This window comes from Microtus oregoni, unplaced genomic scaffold (genome assembly GCF_018167655.1).
Source record: "Microtus oregoni isolate MIOR12 unplaced genomic scaffold, Mior012 000063F_ref0000156, whole genome shotgun sequence".
Lineage (NCBI taxonomy): Eukaryota > Metazoa > Chordata > Mammalia > Rodentia > Cricetidae > Microtus > Microtus oregoni.
Window position 1 is genome coordinate 10,554,599 of NW_024543873.1, and position 19,754 is coordinate 10,574,352.

The 19,754-nt window shown below is 48.4% G+C and overlaps 1 protein-coding gene across 1 annotated transcript in view; it reads left to right on the top strand.

Annotated features, from left to right (window-relative positions):
* The first annotated feature begins 7,340 nt into the window (after positions 1-7,340).
* The window catches only part of LOC121439850 (LON peptidase N-terminal domain and RING finger protein 3-like), a 141,743-nt gene continuing 129,329 nt past the window's right edge, over positions 7,341-19,754 (top strand). Inside the window, exon 1 of the mRNA XM_041640462.1 lies at positions 7,341-7,835. Coding sequence (XP_041496396.1) covers positions 7,341-7,835 — 495 coding nt within the window. The remainder of the gene's footprint in view (positions 7,836-19,754) is intronic.

Genomic DNA, 19,754 nt, shown 5'->3' on the forward strand with positions numbered 1-19,754 from the left:
TGTCAACCAAATATAACCTTGGCCCTTTTCCTCAAGTAACATCCGTCTTGTTTTGGGGACAGAATCTATTACTTGAGTGGAGTGCATCAGTAGGTGACTTTGGCTGTCTAGTGAGTCCTAGGAATCTGTCTGTCTTACCTCTTCAACACTAGAATTACAAGGATGATGTACTTCAGTCAGCTTTTACATAGGTTCTGAGAACCCAAACTCAGAGGTTCATGCATGCATGACAAGTACTTTAACAACTAAGTTATGTTCCCAGCTACCAGCCTTGCTTTTTTACTGGTAGCAATGAAAAGCTGGAATTGACTTAAAATTCCATGGGTATTTTCTCAATGGAATGATCTAAATCCAAGAAAATATAATAAACAGTAGACTGCTTAGCATAATTCATTTTGAAACTAAATAAATGATGCCTAGGGCTGGAGATATAGCTCAGTTGATGGAGCACTTGGCTAAAATGCATACAGCCCTGGATCCACTGTTCTCAGCATCATATAAACTGGGCACAGTGGCACACACCTGTAATCTCAGTGCTCAGGAGGCAGCAGGATCAGAAGCCCAGGTCATTCTCAGCTACCTAGCAAGTTTGAGGCCAATCTGGTATACACAAGATATTGTGGGGAAAACGTAAGGAGATGGAGAGATGGCTCAATAGTTGAGAGCAGTTGCTGCTCTTTCAGAGGACCTAGGTTTGGGTCCCAGCACATACATCAGGCATCTAGTTCCAGAGAACCTCTTTGTCCTCTCTGAGCACCTGCAGACACATGGGACACGTTACAGATAAGAAGGAACACACATATACAGAAATACTTTTTTCAAAAGTGATGAATAAATTTTTTCTTCTCTGCTAGGGTATTTTGTGAAACCTCTATTTAGTAAATAAAGTTAACCTCTATTTAGTAAATATAATTATTTATTAAATAAGATTAGTTATTACATAAGCAGTAGTTTGAAAGGTCGCAAAGCTAGAAAATATTATATAATAATATTTAAATAGTCAGAAAAGTATGCAGAAATAGAAAAAACAAGCTGTAGGTAAATGTTATATACTTTAACACATTTCTTTTAACATGTATTTCTAACTTTATGAGTGCAGATACATGTATAACTTGCTTTGCTGAGATTGTACTCCCTATACACTTTTTTTACATGTGAAAAAATGTTTTTATTCTTTTCCTAATAAGTGTAATAATTTCTAGAACAAAATGAAAAGATAATTTGGCAAAAGGAGGTATAAGGTTAAAAACTCGAGGAAGTGCCGGGCGGTGGTGGCGCATGCCTTTAATCCCAGCACTCGGGAGGCAGAGGCAGGTGGATCTCTGTGAGTTTGAGACCAGCCTGGTCTATAAGAGCTAGTTCCAGGACAGGCTCCAAAACCACAGAGAAACCCTGTCTCGAAAAACCAAAAAAAAAAAAAAAACAAAAACAAAAAAACAAAAACAACTCGAGGAAGTATAGAAGCATATCAACAAAAACTACAAGAAATAAACTTATTTATAGGCACTCGCTGGTCATAAAATATATTTTTTGGTTTTCTAGAAAAAAAGCAAGAGAACTGATGGAAATATATCTAAAATACAACAATAAGGCATTAAGACGAAATCTGAATGACTTAGGGAAATAAAAATTTAAAAGACCGTCTGAAATGTACATGGATGTTTGCGTGAATAGAACAAAAAACCGTCTTCATTGGAAGCTGTGGTTGTGCTAGCCAGAACAGTGGGGATGACATCTCTCTAGAATCTCCAGGGCGCTAGCCACCTCACAAGGACATTTCAGAGATCCCTTCCCCCATTAGTGTAACATGAAGGGCCAGGCCTGCTTGTTTGGGTTTCTGTCCCTCCCAGTACCCCACAACTGTTTAGCCCCAAAGAAAATCACACATAGGTCTCCATTATTATAAGCTGACTGGCCCATTAGCTCTAGCCTCTCACTTGCTAACTCTCACATCTTGATTAACCCATTTTTTTGATCTATGTTAGCCATGTGGCTCAGTACCTTTGTTCAGTGGAGCAGATCACATCCTGCTGCTTCCGTGGTCTGGGCAGGAGTGGGAGGAATCAACTTCCTCCTTCCCAGAATTCTCCTGTTCTCATTATATCATTTCTATTTCCTGTCTGGTTTTCCCGCCTATACTTCCTGCCTGGCCAATCAGCGTTTATTTGAAACATGATTGACAGAATACGGACAATTCTCCAGCACCACATTAAGGTTACCATTGTGTCCAGTAGCCAACTACGTAAGAGCCCTGGAGCAGGTAAGCCCGTGGGACAGCGGAGTGTAGAGGTCTGGAAACTAGGAAGTCTGATTTTCATATGTGGGGCCATCACATAGTTGCTACTGTCCTTAGCAACTGGGAACTGCAAGAGAGAAATCTGAGCTCAAATCACAGTGAAGCACGCATATTGTCTCTGTGGCAGAGAACCTCAAGCAGGAAGGCCAAGAGGCCTGAGAGAAGACAGAGGCTCAGAGCGCACACGTTTTCAGAAAGATCCAACAAAACACTTTTTCTCTCCTGCAAGGAGCTGGGACCCAGGATCAAAATGGCTCTGCTGTGCTTGGCTGGACTCTGTTCAGCTGCTCACCTAGTTCTGCTAAGCCCAGGCTGGACTCGGTTAGGTTACGGAACACTTTCCTTAGTAGGATTTGACTGGGCTCCTTCATGTCTCAGCTTGTTTTGAAGGAAAGCTCTAGCTGTGTTTGACCAGATTCGGCCTGGCTCGGCTCGGCTTGGCAAAACTCGGCTAGCCTAGTCTGGCCTTGACTCAGCTTATCTGGGACTTGGCGATAAGGCTATTCTCAGCAAAGTGCAGCTAGCCTACTTTGGATTCAGTTGGCTTTGGCTTGGCTGGGCTGGAATTTAGCTCAGTTCAACTAGACTCGGTTGTGCTAGCTTAGACTTGGCTGAGGCTCAGTTAAATTCAGTTACCCTCGACAAAGCTCCACTTGGTTCGTCTGGGCAGGTCAGGACTGTGACTTGGCTGGTCTCAAAAGGGACTTGGCTGGCTTTGGTTTTGCTGGCCTTTCACTGGGTTGCCTCGGCTGCCTTTAACAGGGCTCAGATAGGTTCGCCTGAGGCCAGAAAGGCTCTGCTGTACTAGGTTGGACTTGTCCATACTGGGCTAGACTAGGTTAGGATCGGTGTGCTCAGTTCAGCTGCTCCCAGCTCGCTGAGGATCATGGAATAAGATTTGAGATCATCGAGAGCTGTTTTGAGAGAGAATGGCCAGGCACTGTCCCGCTGACACAGGCAGCTTTTTTTTTTTGTCCCCCACTGTAAGTCTCTGTAGCTCTGTAATGGCAGGAGGGGAAAGCAACGACAATCCCGGGAGTGACTGCGCCAGTTTCTGGGCACCATGAAGGAGACACCAACCCTGGAGGTTGTGGTGCCTTTTATGCTTCCCATAAGACAAAGAAGTCTCACTCTGCCTTTCTCCTAGGTCAGAGAGCTGCACTTGCATCTTTGGGCTCCTCCCCATTGCCCTCAGAGTGCAGGACTTCCCTCTCTCGAGGAATAGGTGTTCCCGTGTGGACTTCTGTCTCTTGGCTGATCTGGCAGTGCGTAAGTCTCAACATTTCCAGGGGCATGCCTCAGTAGAGCAAACTGATAAAATATGTAGTCTTTTGTGATGGGCTTTCTGTCATCCACCATTGTGTTTGCTTTTTATTCTATTTTTATTTTTTAAAAACAATCTTTTTATTTTACATGCCAGTCCCAGTTCCTCCTTCTTCCCTTCCTCCCCTCCTTCTGCTTCTCCCGCCATCCACCCACAGTGCCCCATCCACTCCTCAGAGAGGGTGAGGCCTCCCATGGGGAGTCAACAAAGTCACATCACTTGAGGCAGGACCAAGCGCCCCCCCCGCCCCATACTAGGCTGAGCAAGGAATCCATCCCTTCTTAGGGAATGGGCTCTAGAGATAAGTACTGGCCCCACTGCCAGGGGCCCCACAGACTGCCCAAGCCTCACGACTGTCACCCACATTCTGAGGGCCTAGTTTGGTCTATGCAGGTTCCCAGCCGTCAGTCCAGAGTCAGGGAGCTCCCACTAGCTCAGGTCAGCTGCTGCTGCTGGTGGTGCTGGTGGTGTTGCTGCTGTGGTGCTGGTGCTGGTGGTACTGGTGGTGCTGCTGCTTGTGGTACTAGTGCTGGTGCGGATGGTGATGGTGGTGGTGGTGCTGCTGCTGGTGGTGGTACTGGTGCTGGTGCTGCTGGCGGTGCTGCTGTTGGTGGTGCTGGTGGTGCTGCTGCTGGTGCTCGTGGTGCTGGTGCTGGTGTTGCTTGTGGTGCTGGTGGTGCTGGTGGTGCTGGTTGTACTGGTGGTGCTGCTGCTGGTGGTACTGGTGGTCCTGCTGCTGGTGATGGTGGTGCTGGTGATGGTGGTGCTGGTGATGGTTCTGGTGGTGCTGGTGGTACTGCTGCTGGTGGTGCTGGTGCTGGTGGTGCTGCTACTGGTGGTGGTACTGGTGCTGGTGCTGCTGGTGGTGCTGGTGCTGGTGGTACTGGTGGTGCTGCTGCTGGTGCTGGTGGTGCTGGGGGTGCTGGTGGTACTGGTGCTGCTGCTGCTGTTGCTGGTGTTGCTGGTGTTGCTGGTTGTACTGGTGGTGCTGCTGCTGGTGGTCCTGCTGCTGGTGATGGTGGTGCCTGTGCTTCTGGTGCTGGTGGTACCTGTGCTTCTGGTGCTGGTGGTGCCTGTGCTTCTGGTGCTGCTGGTGCCTGTGCTTCTGGTGCTGGTGGCTCTGCTGCTTCTCGTGCTGGTGGTGCCTGTGCTTCTGGTGCTGGTGGTGCCTGTGCTTCTGGTGCTGGTGGTGCCTGTGCTTCTGGTGCTGGTGGTACCTGTGTTTCTGGTGCTGGTGGTACCTGTGCTACTGGTGCTGGTGGTACCTGTGCTTCTGGTGCTGGTGGTACCTGTGCTTCTGGTGCTGGTGGTGCCTGTGCTTCTGGTGCTGGTGGTGCCTGTGCTTCTGGTGCTGGTGGTGCCTGTGCTTCTGGTGCTGGTGGTGCCTGTGCTTCTGGTGCTGGTGGTGCCTGTGCTTCTGGTGCTGGTGGTGCTTGTGCTTCTGGTGCTGGTGGTACCTGTGCTTCTGGTGCTGGTGGTGCCTGTGCTTCTGGTGCTGGTGGTGCCTGTGCTTCTGGTGCTGGTGGTACCTGTGCTTCTGGTGCTGGTGGTACCTGTGCTTCTGGTGCTGGTGGTGCCTGTGCTTCTGGTGCTGGTGGTGCCTGTGCTTCTGGTGCTGGTGGTGCCTGTGCTTCTGGTGCTGGTGGTGCCTGTGCTTCTGGTGCTGGTGGTGCCTGTGCTTCTGGCGCTGGTGGTGCCTGTGCTTCTGGTGCTGGTGGTGCCTGTGCTTCTGTTGCTGGTGGTGCCTGTGCTTCTGGTGCTGGTGGTGCCTGTGCTTCTGGTGCTGGTGGTGCCTGTGCTTGTGGTGCTGGTGGTACCTGTGCTTCTGGTGCTGGTGGTGCCTGTGCTTCTGGTGCTGGTGGTACCTGTGCTTCTGGTGCTGGTGGTACCTGTGCTTCTGGTGCTGGTTCTGCCTATGCTTCTGGTGCTGGTGGTACCTGTGCTTCTGGTGCTGGTGGTGCCTGTGCTTCTTGTGCTGGTGGCTCTGCTGCTTCTGGTGCTGGTGGTGCCTGTGCTTCTGGTGCTGGTGGTGCCTGTGCTTCTGGTGCTGGTGGTGCCTGTGCTTCTGGTGCTGGTGGTGCCTGTGCTTCTGATGCTGGTGGTGCCTGTGCTTCTGGTGCTGGTGGTACCTGTGCTTCTGGTGCTGGTGGTACCTGTGCTTCTGGTTCTGGTGGTACCTGTGCTTCTGGTGCTGGTGGTGCCTGTGCTTCTGGTGCTGGTGGTACCTGTGCTTCTGGTGCTGGTGGCTCTGCTGCTTCTCGTGCTGGTGGTGCCTGTGCTTCTGGTGCTGGTGGTGCCTGTGCTTCTGGTGCTGGTGGTGCCTGTGCTTCTGGTGCTGGTGGTACCTGTGTTTCTGGTGCTGGTGGTACCTGTGCTACTGGTGCTGGTGGTACCTGTGCTTCTGGTGCTGGTGGTACCTGTGCTTCTGGTGCTGGTGGTGCCTGTGCTTCTGGTGCTGGTGGTGCCTGTGCTTCTGGTGCTGGTGGTGCCTGTGCTTCTGGTGCTGGTGGTGCCTGTGCTTCTGGTGCTGGTGGTGCCTGTGCTTCTGGTGCTGGTGGTGCTTGTGCTTCTGGTGCTGGTGGTACCTGTGCTTCTGGTGCTGGTGGTGCCTGTGCTTCTGGTGCTGGTGGTGCCTGTGCTTCTGGTGCTGGTGGTACCTGTGCTTCTGGTGCTGGTGGTACCTGTGCTTCTGGTGCTGGTGGTGCCTGTGCTTCTGGTGCTGGTGGTGCCTGTGCTTCTGGTGCTGGTGGTGCCTGTGCTTCTGGTGCTGGTGGTGCCTGTACTTCTGATGCTGGTGGTGCCTGTGCTTCTGGCGCTGGTGGTGCCTGTGCTTCTGGTGCTGGTGGTGCCTGTGCTTCTGTTGCTGGTGGTACCTGTGCTTCTGGTGCTGGTGGTGCCTGTGCTTCTGGTGCTGGTGGTGCCTGTGCTTGTGGTGCTGGTGGTACCTGTGCTTCTGGTGCTGGTGGTGCCTGTGCTTCTGGTGCTGGTGGTACCTGTGCTTCTGGTGCTGGTGGTACCTGTGCTTCTGGTGCTGGTTCTGCCTATGCTTCTGGTGCTGGTGGTACCTGTGCTTCTGGTGCTGGTGGTGCCTGTGCTTCTTGTGCTGGTGGCTCTGCTGCTTCTGGTGCTGGTGGTGCCTGTGCTTCTGGTGCTGGTGGTGCCTGTGCTTCTGGTGCTGGTGGTGCCTGTGCTTCTGGTGCTGGTGGTGCCTGTGCTTCTGATGCTGGTGGTGCCTGTGCTTCTGGTGCTGGTGGTACCTGTGCTTCTGGTGCTGGTGGTACCTGTGCTTCTGGTTCTGGTGGTACCTGTGCTTCTGGTGCTGGTGGTGCCTGTGCTTCTGGTGCTGGTGGTACCTGTGCTTCTGGTGCTGTTGGTGCCTGTGCTTCTGGTGCTGGTGGTGCCTGTGCTTCTGGTGCTGGTGGTGCCTGTGCTTCTGGTGCTGGTGGTATCTGCGCTCTGGTGCTGGTGGTACCTGTGCTTCTGGTGCTGGTGGTGCCTGTGCTTCTGGTGCTGGTGGTACCTGTGCTTCTGGTCCTGGTGGTGCCTGTGCTTCTGGTGCTGGTGGTGCCTGTGCTTCTGTTGCTGGTGGTGCCTGTGCTTCTGTTGCTGGTGGTGCCTGTGCTTCTGGTGCTGGTGGTGCCTGTGCTTCTGGTGCTGGTGGTGCCTGTGCTTTTGGTGCTGGTGGTGCCTGTGCTTCTGGTGCTGGTGGTGCCTGTGCAGATGCTGCTGCTGGTGCTTGTGGTATGGGTGCTGGTGGTGCTGGTGTTGGTAGTGGTGCTACTGGTACTGGTGCTTGTGGTGCTGCTGATGCTGGTGGTAGTGGTGCTGTTGCTGGTGATCGTGTTGTTGTTGGTGGTGCTGATAGTGGTGGTGCTGGTGGTGCTGGTTCTGCTGTTGTGTGTGGTTCTGACTGTGCTGGTGGGAGTGGTGGTGCTGGTGCTCCTCCTAGTGGTGCTGCTGCTGGTGTTGCTGGTGCTGGAGCTGGTGCTACTGATGTTGCTGCAGGTGCTGTTGTTTGTGGTGGTGCTGCTTCGCCTAGTGGAGATGCTGGGTCTACTGCAGCTTGTAATGCTGATGTTGATGCTGTTAGAAGTACTGTTGCTGCTGCTGGTGGCTCTGCTGCTGATCGTTGTGCTGGTGGTGCTGGTGAAGGTGGTTCTGCTGGTGCTTGTGGTACTGGTGCTGTTGGAGGTGCTTGTGGTGCTACTGGTGCTGGTACAGGTGGTGGTGCTGGTGCTGGTGGTGCTGGTGGTGCTGCTGCTGGTGGTGCTGCTGCTGGTGCTGCTGGTGGTGCTGGTGCTGGTGGTGCTGGTGGTGCTGGTGGTGCTGGTGCTGGTGGTGGTGGTGCTGCTGCTGGTGGTGCTGGTGGTGCTGGTGCTGGTGGTGCTGCTGCAGGTGATGGTGGTGCTGCTGGTACTGGTGGTGCTGGTGGTGCTACTGATGGTACTAGTTGTGCTGGAGCTCCTCCTAGTGGTGCTGCTGCTGGTGGTGCTGCTGCTGGTGGTGCTGCTGCTGGTGGTGCTGCTGGTGGTGCTGCTGCTGGTGGTGCTGCTGGTGGTGCTGCTGCTGGTGATGGTGGTACTGGTGGTGCTGGTGGTACTGGTGGTGCTGCTGCTGGTGATGCAGGTGCTAGTGCTGGTGGTGCTGCTGCAGGTGCTGGTGGTGCTGGTGGTACTGGTGGTGCTGCTGCTGGTGCTGGTCTTGCTGCTGCTGGTGGTACTGGTGGTGCTGCTGCTGGTGCTGGTGCTGGTGGTGGTGGTGCTGGTGCTGGTGCTGCTGGTGATGGTGGTGGTGGTGCTGCTGCTGGTGCTGCTGCTGGTGGTGGTACTGGTGCTGGTGCTGCTGGTGGTGCTGTTGGTGATGGTGCTTCTGGTGGTCCTGCTGCTGGTGGTGCTGCTGCTGGTGCTGGTGGTGCTGGGGGTGATGGTGGTGCTGGTGGTGCTGGTTCTGCTGGTGGTGCTGGTGGTGCTGCTGCAGGTGATGGTGGTGCTGGTGATGCTAGTTGTGCTGCTGCTGGTGCTGCTGGTGGTGCTGGTGCTGCTGGTGCTGCTGGTGCTGGTGCTGCTGGTGGTGCTGCTACTGGTGCTGCTACTGGTGCTGCTGCTGGTGCTGGTGGTGGTGGTGCTGCTGCTGGTGGTGCTCGTGGTGCTGCTGCTGTGGTGCTGCTGCTGGTGATGGTGGTACTTGTTCTGGTGGTGCTGGTGCTGGTGGTGCTGGTGCTGGTGGTGCTGGTGCTGGTGGTGCTGGCGCTGTTGGTGCTGGTGGTTCTGATTGCTGGTGGTGCTGGTACTGGTGGTGCTGCTGCTGGTGGTAGTGGTACTGGTGGTTCTGATTGCTGGTGGTGCTGGTGCTGGTGCTGCTGCTGGTGTTTCTGGTGGTGCTGGTGTTTCTGGTGGTGCTGCTGCTGGTGGTGCTGGTGGTGCTGGTGCTTGTGGTACTGGTGGTGCTGCTGCTGGTGGTGCTGGTGGTGTTGGTGCTGGTGGTGGTGGTGCTGGTGCTGGTGGTGCTGGTGATGGTGGTGCTGCTGCTGGTCGTTCTGGTGGTGCTGCTGCTAGTGGTGCTGCTGCTGGTGGTGCTGGTGGTGCTCTGCTGCTGCTGGTGGTGGTAAAGGTGATGTTGGTGCTGGTGCTGATGCTGCTGGTTCTGGTGCAGGTGGTAATGATGGTGGTGGTGTTCCTGGTGCTAGTTGTAGTGGTGGTGGTGCTGCTATTGGTGGTGGGAAGCAGAACTTTAACTTGGTTGTGTTTTTGATGGGGGCCAGAAGCCACAGAGTAGGACCTCAGAGGACGGAATCAATAGTGCCCATCTCAAACAGTGCTGAGGAAAGGATCCCAGCTCTGGTGCCGGCACTATGTATTTCTGTGTGGTTTTGAGGACATATCAGGCTTCCAACACCTGATGCAGTTAACCACGTGAATCATGTGAGCACTCCTCTCATTCTCTCTTCTGTGTTGTGAGTGTGTGCTTTTGAGTATTGCAGTGGACATGTCTGCATGCCGGTTCACATGCCTGTTGTGTGTGTTATGTTGTGTGTCAGTGTGCTGTGTGTACTTGCTGTGGGTGTAGGTATGGAGGTATCAATTTGCACAAGCATTAGTGCCTGTGTGCGTGCATGCGTGTGTGTAGGCCAGACTGTTTGGTTGCTCTCCACCTTTATTTTTGAGGTAAGGTCTCTCACTGAATCTGAAGCCCAGTGGGGTTAGTAGGCTGGCTGGCTGGGGAGCTCTGGAGATGGACTTGTCTCTGCCTCCCAGTGCTGGCCTTGTAGGTATGCAGCGCCATGCCTGACCTTTTAGGTTGGATCTAAGGATCCATGTCAGGTTCTCATGCTCGCATAGCAGGAACTGCCTGAGCCATTTTCTGAGTTTCTACTCTTCTCATTCTTTTTCAAAAACTGTTTTGAGACAGCGTTTCTCTGTGTAGCTGTGGCTGTCCTGCAATTCACTCTGTAAACCAGGCTGGCCTCGAACTCACAGAGATCTGCCTGCCTCTGTCTCTCAGGTGCTGGGATTAAGGGTGTGCGCCATCACCACCCAACTTACTTTTCTCATTCTTATTCTAGGCTACAGATTAATAAACCACAGTATGGACCACATCTGGCTCAGCATCAGTCTTTGTAAGTTGGTTGGTTGGGACACAGCTACACTTACTAGTTTGCATATTGTCTGCCACTGATTTAGAGTTTAATCTCTATGATGCAGATCGGATAAAACTGAAAAAGTACAAAGCATTTACTATGCGACTCTAAAGAAAAAGTTCTCAGACCCCAATTGCCACTCCCAAAGGGAATGACTGCCCGCCTTTGTTTCTCTGAGCAAACTGATGCTCTGATTTCTAAGCTTCCTTCTTTCCTGTTCTGTATTCTCCTTGCAATTTGCATTTATTGTCCTGCAAGGCTTAGGAAAAGGCCAGCCTATGCCAAGGGTTAGGAAACCCATCAAGGTGTGTGCTACCTCATGAGCCTAATCAGTAATTGACAGTTTGATGTTCCTTTCACCTAGCCAAAATCTACTTATGCCTTTAAAACATTATATATGTGTTGTGTATGTGTATGCAAGAATGCATCTTAATGAATGTACATGTGTCGGAGTGTGTGTGTAGTGTGTAGTGTGTGTGTGTGTGCGTGTGTGTGTAGTGTGTGTGTATGTGTGTATGTGTGTGTGTGTGGTGTGTGGTCGTCATAGGGCAGCTTGTGAGCGTTCGTTTTGTCTTTCTGCCACATGAGCTATGGGGATCAATCTCTGTCCTTCAAGTTGGCAGCGAGTGTATTTACTTACTGAGTCCTACCAATGCTCCTTATTTAGGGCAGAGACCACCCCCTTTGACACAGCCCCTTGAAAAGGTGACATTTTGGGATGTTGTTCAAAGAATGAGCTAGCTATTCAAGGAGCTGCAAAAGGGATATTTTAGACAGAATGATGAAATGTAGAAGCCTTGGAGTCAGGTAGGACTTGACACGCTCAATGGATGAAGGAAGAAGGTAAGGGAAGCTCAAAGACTACAGCAACTGGATTTATTCTAGATGCAGTGGGGGAATCCATTTATGGCTTTTGAGTGGGATTGTGTTAGGGGCATGACTGTGAACATTTTGGTATTGTTGTTTAGTTATTTTGAGCCATGGCTTCACTATGTAGCCATGGCTGGCCTGGAACTAGCTCATGTAAACCGGACTATCTCCAAAGTTGCTGTGATCCTGCTGTCTCGGCTCCTAGGTCATGTGCGGGTGTCACTATGTCTGGCTATAGTGTTCATAACAATAGAACTATCCAGCTATGATCATAGTACTACAAAGGCAGGGGCCTGAGTACTGTGAGCTTAAGGCCAACCTGATCTATGTAGTAAGTGGCAGACATGCCAAGGACCATAAAAGATGCCCATGTCCTGATCTCCCAGAAGGCATAAATACATTACCTTTCAAAACTTAAAGGCCTTTGTGGATTAAGGACCATGAGCTGGGAAGAATCTGGATTGTTCTGGTGGGCATAGTTGTAAGAGGAAGATGGAAGAGTCCAGGGTCAGAGAAAGCAATGGGATGACGGAAACAAGGGTGAATACTCGTGACAAATTTGGAGATGGATGAAGGCATTATAAGCTGGGGCATGTACTTAACCTTCCGACAATGGCAAAGGCTTCAGCCCTGCTGACATCTTGACGTCATTCTCCAGTGCAGCCCTCATAAGGCATACAGCCCGACTGACATCTTGATGCTAGTATAGTGACATCCATTCAGATGGCTGACCCTCTGGGCTCGAATATAATAGTCTTTCCTTTTTTGAGTCTCTAACCTTGGGGCGATTTGTTACAGAAGCTCAATGTGGAAAGAGAAACTCAAACCTGCTGTGATTAGCAACTCGAAGGGCGAATTGAAGAGTGGAGTGGCGAAGGACAGGGTAGAAGTGGAAGAGAAGGGATAGAAAACAATTCAAAACATTTACTTTTAGTGTGTGTGTGTGTGTGTGTGTGTGTGTGTGTGTGTGTGTATTAACAGGATCATGGAAGCCAGGTGCATTGAATCCCCTGGAGCTGGAGCTGTGGTTACTGGGAAGCAAAACAGTGTTCTCTGCAAGAACAGAATGCGCGTTTAACTGCTGGGCTAGCTCTCTAGCACCCTCCAGCGGCAGTTAAGAACAATAGTCTTCTTAGCGTTTTTCTTTTTTTCCTGTTAATTTTTTTTATTTTTATTGCTTTATAAATAATACCATTCAAAATTTCCACTTCCTCCTCTCCTCCAATTTCCCTCCAGCTTCCCCCCTCCCCCTCACCCCTTTCCAGTCCTAAGAGAGGGCAGGGTACCCTGCCCTGTGGGAAGTCCAAGGCCCTCCCCCCTCCTTCCAGGCCTAGGAAGGTGTGCATCTAAATAGACTAGGATCCCAAAAAGCCAGTACATGCAGTACAGACAAATCCCTGTGCCATTATCATTGGCTTCTCAGTCTGCCCCAATTGGCAGCCACATTCAGAGAGTCTGGTTTGATCACATGCTCATTCAGTCCCAGTCCAGCTGGCCTTGGTGAGCTCCCATTAACTCAGTCACACCGTCTCAGTGGGTGGGCCAACCCCTCGCAGTCCTGACTTCTTTGCTCATGTTCTCCCTCCTTCTGCTCTTCATATGGACCTTGGGAGCTCAGTCCAGTTCTCCAATGTGGGTCTCTGTCTCTATCTCCATCCATCACCAGATAGAGGTTCTATGGTGATATTCAAGATAGTCATCAGTCTGACTAAGGGACAAGGCCAGTTCAGGCACCCTCTCTTCCACTGCCCAGGGTCCTAGCTGGGGACATCCCAGTGGACACCTGGGAATCCCTCTAGAGCCAAGCCTCTTGATAACTCCAAAATGTCTCCTATACACAAGGAACAAAGAAGCAGAGAGGGAAATCAGAGAAACATCACCTTTCATGATAGCCACAAATAGCATAAAGTATCTTGGGGTAACACTAACCAAGGAAGTGAAAGATTTATTTGACAAGAACTTTAAGGCTTTGAAGAAAGAAATTGGAGAGGATACCAGAAAATGGAAGGTTTTCCCTTGCTCTTGGATTGGTAGGATCAACATACTAAAAATGGCAATTCTACCAAAAGCAATCTATAAATTCAATGCAATCCCCCATCAAAATCCCAATAAAATTCTTCACAGACCTTGAGAGAACAATAATCAACTTTATATAGAAAAACAAAAAACTCAGCATAGCCAAAACAATCCTATACAATAAAGGAACTTCCGGAGGCATTACCATTCCTAATTTCAAACTCTATTACAGAGCTACAGTAATGAAAACAGCTTGGTATTGGCATAAAAACAGAGACATTGACCAATGGAATCAAATAAAAAACCTGGATATTAACCCACAAGCCCATGAACACCTGAGTTTTTTACAAAGAAGCTAAAATTATAAAATGGAAGAAAGAAAGCATCTTTATCAAATGGTACTGGCATAACCTGTAGAAGAATGAAAATAGACCCATATCTATCACCATGCACAAACCTCAAGTCCAAATGGATTAAATATCTCAATATCAGTCCGAACACACTGAACCTGATAGAGGAGAAAGTGGGAAGTAGTCTGCAACACATGGGCACAGGAGACCACTTCCTACGTATAACCCCAGCAGCACAGACATTAAGGGCATCATTGAATAAATGGGACCTCCTAAAACTAAGAAGCTTCTATAAGCAAAAAACATAGTCATTAAGACAAAAAGGACTCCTACTGAATGGGGGAAGATCTTCTTAGTTTTAATTGTGTGTGTGTGTGTGTGTGTGTGTGTGTGTGTGTGTGTGTGTGTGCAGGTGTTCTTGGAGGCCAGGGGTGTCGGATCTTCTGGAGCTGGAGTTACAGGCGGTTGTGAGGTGCCTGGCAAGGGTTCCAGGAGTGAAACTTGGGTGCTCTGCAAGCACACCCCATCCTCTCAACTACTGAGTCATCTCTTCAGCTTCCCAACTACAGCGTTTCTGAGTATATATTTTGAGTATTCATTTTTGAGTATACATATCACCACAATACCATGACCAAAAGCAAGTTGGGGAGGAAAGGGCTTCTTTGGCTTACGCTTCCATATCACTCACTGTTCATTATTGAAGGGGGTCAGGACAGGAACTCAAACAGGGCAGGATCCTGGAGGCAGGAGCTGATGCGGAGGCCATGGAGGGGTGCTGTTTTCTGACTTCCTCCCCATGGCTTGCTTGGCCAGCTTTCTTATAGAACCCAGGACCACCAGCCAAGGGATGACACAATACACAATGACCTGTCCCCCCTATCAAGAACTAATTAAGAAAATGCCCTACAGACTTGCCTACGACCCAATCTTCTGGAGGCTTTGTCTCAATTGAGGTTTTCTTCTCTCCGATGACATAAAGCTAGCCAGCACAAAAGCTGCACAGCCTCTAGGAAAACGTCCCAGCTGTTGGTGGTAGGTCAGTTGGTCTTTGAAGTTCCCATCCACTCCTTGTTGTGTTCTTCAGTTCTAGCCGTCGTCTGTTTCATGGTCTACCATAGTGAAGGAACTTCTGCCATTTAATCTCATAGCCATGGGACGAGTTTCGACCACCGCAGACTGAGAACTCTACAACCATGAGCCAAGACAAGCCTTCTTCTTTAAGTAGCTCCCCTGGGGGCATGTTATCAGAAGGATAACCACATGAAAGAATACACACGTTTCACCAGGCCAGATTAATACGGACAAAGAAATCTCAAATGGAATACAGACAGGCACAAAGGAACTTTCCTATGCTTATTTATGTATTACTGCATTTCTGGTTACAGCCACAAGGAAAGGGTAGAAGGACAAAATACTGGTCCTATGGACTGAACTGTGCACCTTCAAAAGTTCATATCTTGACGTCCTAATCACCAGTGAAGCTGTATTTGAAGGGTTAATTAGGATTAAGTGAGCTCATAAGTGTGGAGCCTTATAGTAGGAAGAAATATTAGGATTATATAGGTACAGAAAAGGTCACCTCCTGCTAGGTGGTGGCACATGCCTTTAATCCCAGCAGTCTGGAGGCCGAGGCAGGTGGATTATGATTTTGAGGATAGCCTGTCTCCAAAGAGATTTCTAGGACATCCAGGACTGCACAGAGAAACACACTCTCCCCCCCCCTCAAAAAAAATGCCAACATCATATTCAGGTGACAGAGACCAATGCTATTGACAATTTGCTCATTGTTTTTCAGCTTTCAGAACTATGTGTAATAAATTTCTGTTGTGTAAGCCACAATTGGTGGCAGTATATTATTATTATTGTTGTTGTTAGCGAAACATTTTATTTTACCTTATTTTGTGTGTATGGATGGGTCTTTGCCTACTTGTGCATCTGTGCTCCACAAGCACTCTGGAACCCATAGAGGCCAGGAGAGGGCCCCAGATCCTCTGAAACGGATGTCATGTCATTCTAGGATCTGAACCTGGGGGTCTCTGGAAGAGTGCTGACGCTCTTAACTGCTGGGCCACCTCTTCAGCCCTGTAGCATTATTGTATCTCGACACTCCTAATGAACCAAAATTCTAAGTTACTTTGGAAAGTACTGCTTGGACTGTAGTGTAAGATAGTGGTTCTCAAACTTGAGTGTGCATCAGACTCATTTAGAGAACCTGCTAGAATTCCGATGCTAACCTGTAATCCTCGACTGTCTAATTTACTAGGTCTGGGCTGGGGTCTAAGAATTTGCATTTCTAACAAGTTCCCAAGTGATGCTAACGTTGCTGGGACCACACCTTAGAATTAAAGATGAATTACCGACGATGTTTAGTATTGTTTTCCAAAGGACTGTGGTTTCAAAAATCCCAAACCTGTGTAAAGAAGTACTATACTGTGAACGACAAAAGCTGGATTTTACTGTCGGTGGAAGGGGTTAAAAGTAGCAGTAACTTTAGAATGTACCTTGTGATAATCAGGAGGACCAGTATCAATGCATTTTTTTTACATATGCACATCTCATTTCTTCTCCAGTACAATGATGATTGTCCCAAGTAAAAGTGGAGGCAAATTTTTATGACAAAGTATTAACGAGCAACTGAAAACATGTATAATCTCTGAGCATGTCCCCATCAACTACTTTTTACTTGCAAGAGGTAGAGGCTTGAGTTCGGTCAACAGCAACCTAGAAGGCATCGCCTAGTCTGACTGATGAAAGTAGACGCTGCCTATGTTGAAGCAAATGGCCATCACGTGCCTCGTGATATGATGGCCAAGAAGGATACAGCTCACGCGTCTGTAGTCCTTTTGCAGAGCACAAGACTTGAAGTTCATCAACACAGGCTATCAGATAAACCCAAACTCCACAATGGCCAGTCATTTACAAATCATCTTCATGATAGAAATGATCTATTGGTGTGACAATTGAGGAAGGTTGTGTCATCTATAGGCTGTATTATAATATTGTTAGAATGTTCATTTCTTTCTCTTTTGTCTTTTGAGATGGAGTTGCATGTAGTAATCAGCCTGACTTTGAGCACACTACATAGCTGAGGATGACCTGCCTGGACTATCTGGTCTTCTTGTTTCTGCCTCCCGACTGCTGCGATTATGGGCAAGTGCCAGTTCATCCCTCTTGAATGTTAGTTTCTTACTTATTAAAACTGTGCTGTGGCTTAAATCATTTTTGAGATCATATCATCCTTCCTTATCATTCCTCCCTTCCCTTTCCTCCCTCCAAACCTTCCCATATATCCTTCCTTGCTTTTTTTTGAAAAACCATAGCCTCTTTTTTTCTTAGTTGTTGTTATATATGCATATATGTATGTGGCTCCTGAGTTGGAGCTGACCCAAATGCCTCCTCCCTGAGAGCTAACTTTCATGGCCCCAGAAGGCACCGTGCAAGCTTCCAAAGGAGGGAAGCAACCAACATTCCTACTGGACCATGACACCTATGAACCACAGCAATGATCATCATGGTATGATATGCCTAAAGATACCATAGCGGCATGCATACCTTGGTGGGAACCAGCAGCTCTCTCATTATTTTTGTGGGATGCCAACATTCAGAGAATCCATGGATGGTGGCAAAACCTTTTGTGCTGATTTTTACAATGTCTTTTCAACAATTTGAACTTAACTGTTTCTAAATGAAAACTTGAAACTTACTTTTCACACAAACAACCTTGGGTGATTTGTTTGGTGTGTGCAGTGGGGGCTGAGAATGGGTGCCTAGAATGTGTAGGCACTGCCCCAGGGGACTGAGGTTGGTGGCTTTCCCAAGAGACACAATGATAATAGAGATGGGGAAGAGTGGATGGATTCAAGAGGTGTTTTGACCTCTCCTTTGGACAGGAGAGAAAGGAAGAAAAAGTCTTGATGTGGGATTTCGATTTCCCTCTGTATGCTGTGATTACCATTAACGAATAAAGAAACTGCCTTGGCCTGTTGATAGGGCAGAACTTATGTAGGTGGAGAAAACTAAATGGCATGCTGGGAGAAAGGAGGCAGAGTCAGAGAGAAGTCATGTAGCCCTGCCAGAGATGGACGCCCGAATTTTACCCGATAAGCCACAGCCACATGGCGATACACAGATGAATAGAAATGGGTTAAATTAAGGTGTAAGAGTTAGCCAATAAAAAACTAGAGCTCATGGGCCAAGCAGCGATTTAATTAATACAGTTTCTGTGTGATTATTTCCCGGCTAAGTGGCTGGGAACCAACAAGCAGCCTCCTCTTACAAAGTCTTATTTGAAAAGATTGCTTTCTGGGGCAGGAGCATCTTTGTGAGTTCGAGGCCAGCCTGGTCTACAAGAGCTAGCTCCTGGACAAGCTCCAAAGCTACAGAGAAACCCTGTCTCGAAAAACCAAAAAAAAAAAAAAAAAAAAGAAAGAAAGAAAAAAGATTGCTTTCTGGATATTCAATTTTGATAAAATGTAGGACACAGTAGATCCCATATGCTCTATATGCCTGACCAGTTCTTCATTGTGGGTTCATAATCTTCTGTCTATTAATGTAACTTGGACTGCTTATTTGGATATTTTTAATTTCATCTATCTTCTTCCCATAGTTTTTTGCACATATTCCTCTGATATAAGAGAAAACAAGGCAAGAATCTTTCTTTCATTTCCTCCTGTGTTTGCCTCTGCCAAGGACCTTTCTCTAGATAATCCCGCTGCGTTCTTTTCACCCACATTGTGTAGGCACTCAAACTGTGACCTTTATAAAACCCTGTTGGTCTGGTGGTTCTCCACATGACATGCCCTTTCCCACATTTAAGTCTTTCCATAGAATACGCTTCCTTTCAAATTTTCCTGGTTTAAAGGCTCAGCTGGAGAAGCATTCTGTGTCAAATTTACTCAGCCTAAGGTAATTCTTTCCTTTCCTGGGCAAGTAAGAGTTCTTTATTCCTCTTATCTGTCTCAGGTTCACACGTTCAGTCATGCTCATTGAACTGTACTTGCATGTAAAATCGGCTAGATTTTGATTTCTTTAACTATACGTTACTAACCTTAAACCAGTTCTATTTCCCATTTTAATACCATGTCAACGAAATTTAACCGTAATATCAATTGGTAGATCTCTCAATTGATGTTGTGTTCACTCTTGACTTTCCCTTGTTCTTATGAGTACTTTTCCCGTGAAATGTCGTAGTTGCTTCTGTGAAAACTTTTGAGCTATGTCCACCAGAGGGTGCTCTAGGACTTGACTCGGACCAGCACTAGCCAGCCACAGTGCTGTTAAACCGTATTTTGGTGTGATTCTGGCTCCGTGTCAAGATTACTCCTTTCCATATCGCCTTCATTTCATCTGCAAATATATTTTAGTGAGTATGTAATGTCTTGTGTTATAGTAGAAGCCGAGGCTTCACCAGGTCAAGTCTTTGATCTCGTGGAACAAGTAAGGTGAACAAACAAAGCACTTACTCTACTAGACAAAGATAAACAGGACAAAGAAAATGCTATATGCGGGCTTGTAGGTCATTGTAACAACTTGGACTTTTAGGCAGGGTGGGTTGTTCCCTGAAGGGCATATGCTATCTCAGCCTTTTTTTTCGTTTTGTTCTTCGACCAGAAACTGGCAGCTCTCTCTGTCATCCCAGCATAGGGTGAGGTCAAAAGGTTCCCGTGGTCATGAGCTGAACTCCCTGAAACCAGTTATTAAATATTTTCTTCTTTTTTTTGTTTCCTGAACACTTATATTCATTTGTCTGTTTATTATTTGTATGTGTATGGCTGTTTTGCTTGCATGTACATCTGTGCACCAGATGCATGCAGTGCCGGTGGAGGCCAGAAGAGGGCATCCGATTCCCTGGGAATGAAACTACAAAAGCTTTGTGAGCAGCCACATAGGGACTAGGAATGGAACCTGGATCCTCAGAAGCCCTGAGTCTCGTCTTTCTTGAAATAGATTGTCTCCAGTATTGTCACGGTGAAAATGGGTTAACACACTGCATCTCAGTGATGTTGAGGGCAAGTGTCTCGACCTCCCCACGTCTTCGTTCTCCACCTGTCTCAAGTTAGTAATAGCAGCCCTCGCTGGGGGTTTGCAATGAAACTGTGTGGTGATAAGTAATACACGTGAAACACTGAAAACCATGCCTGACACACAGTAAATAAACTTCGGCTATGTGTCTCTTTTCTCTTTCTGGAATGAAACAGTATTTTTATCACCACACTTAAAGGCTTACTAGATGAATACTTACTAGACGTTTAATTAGTCACC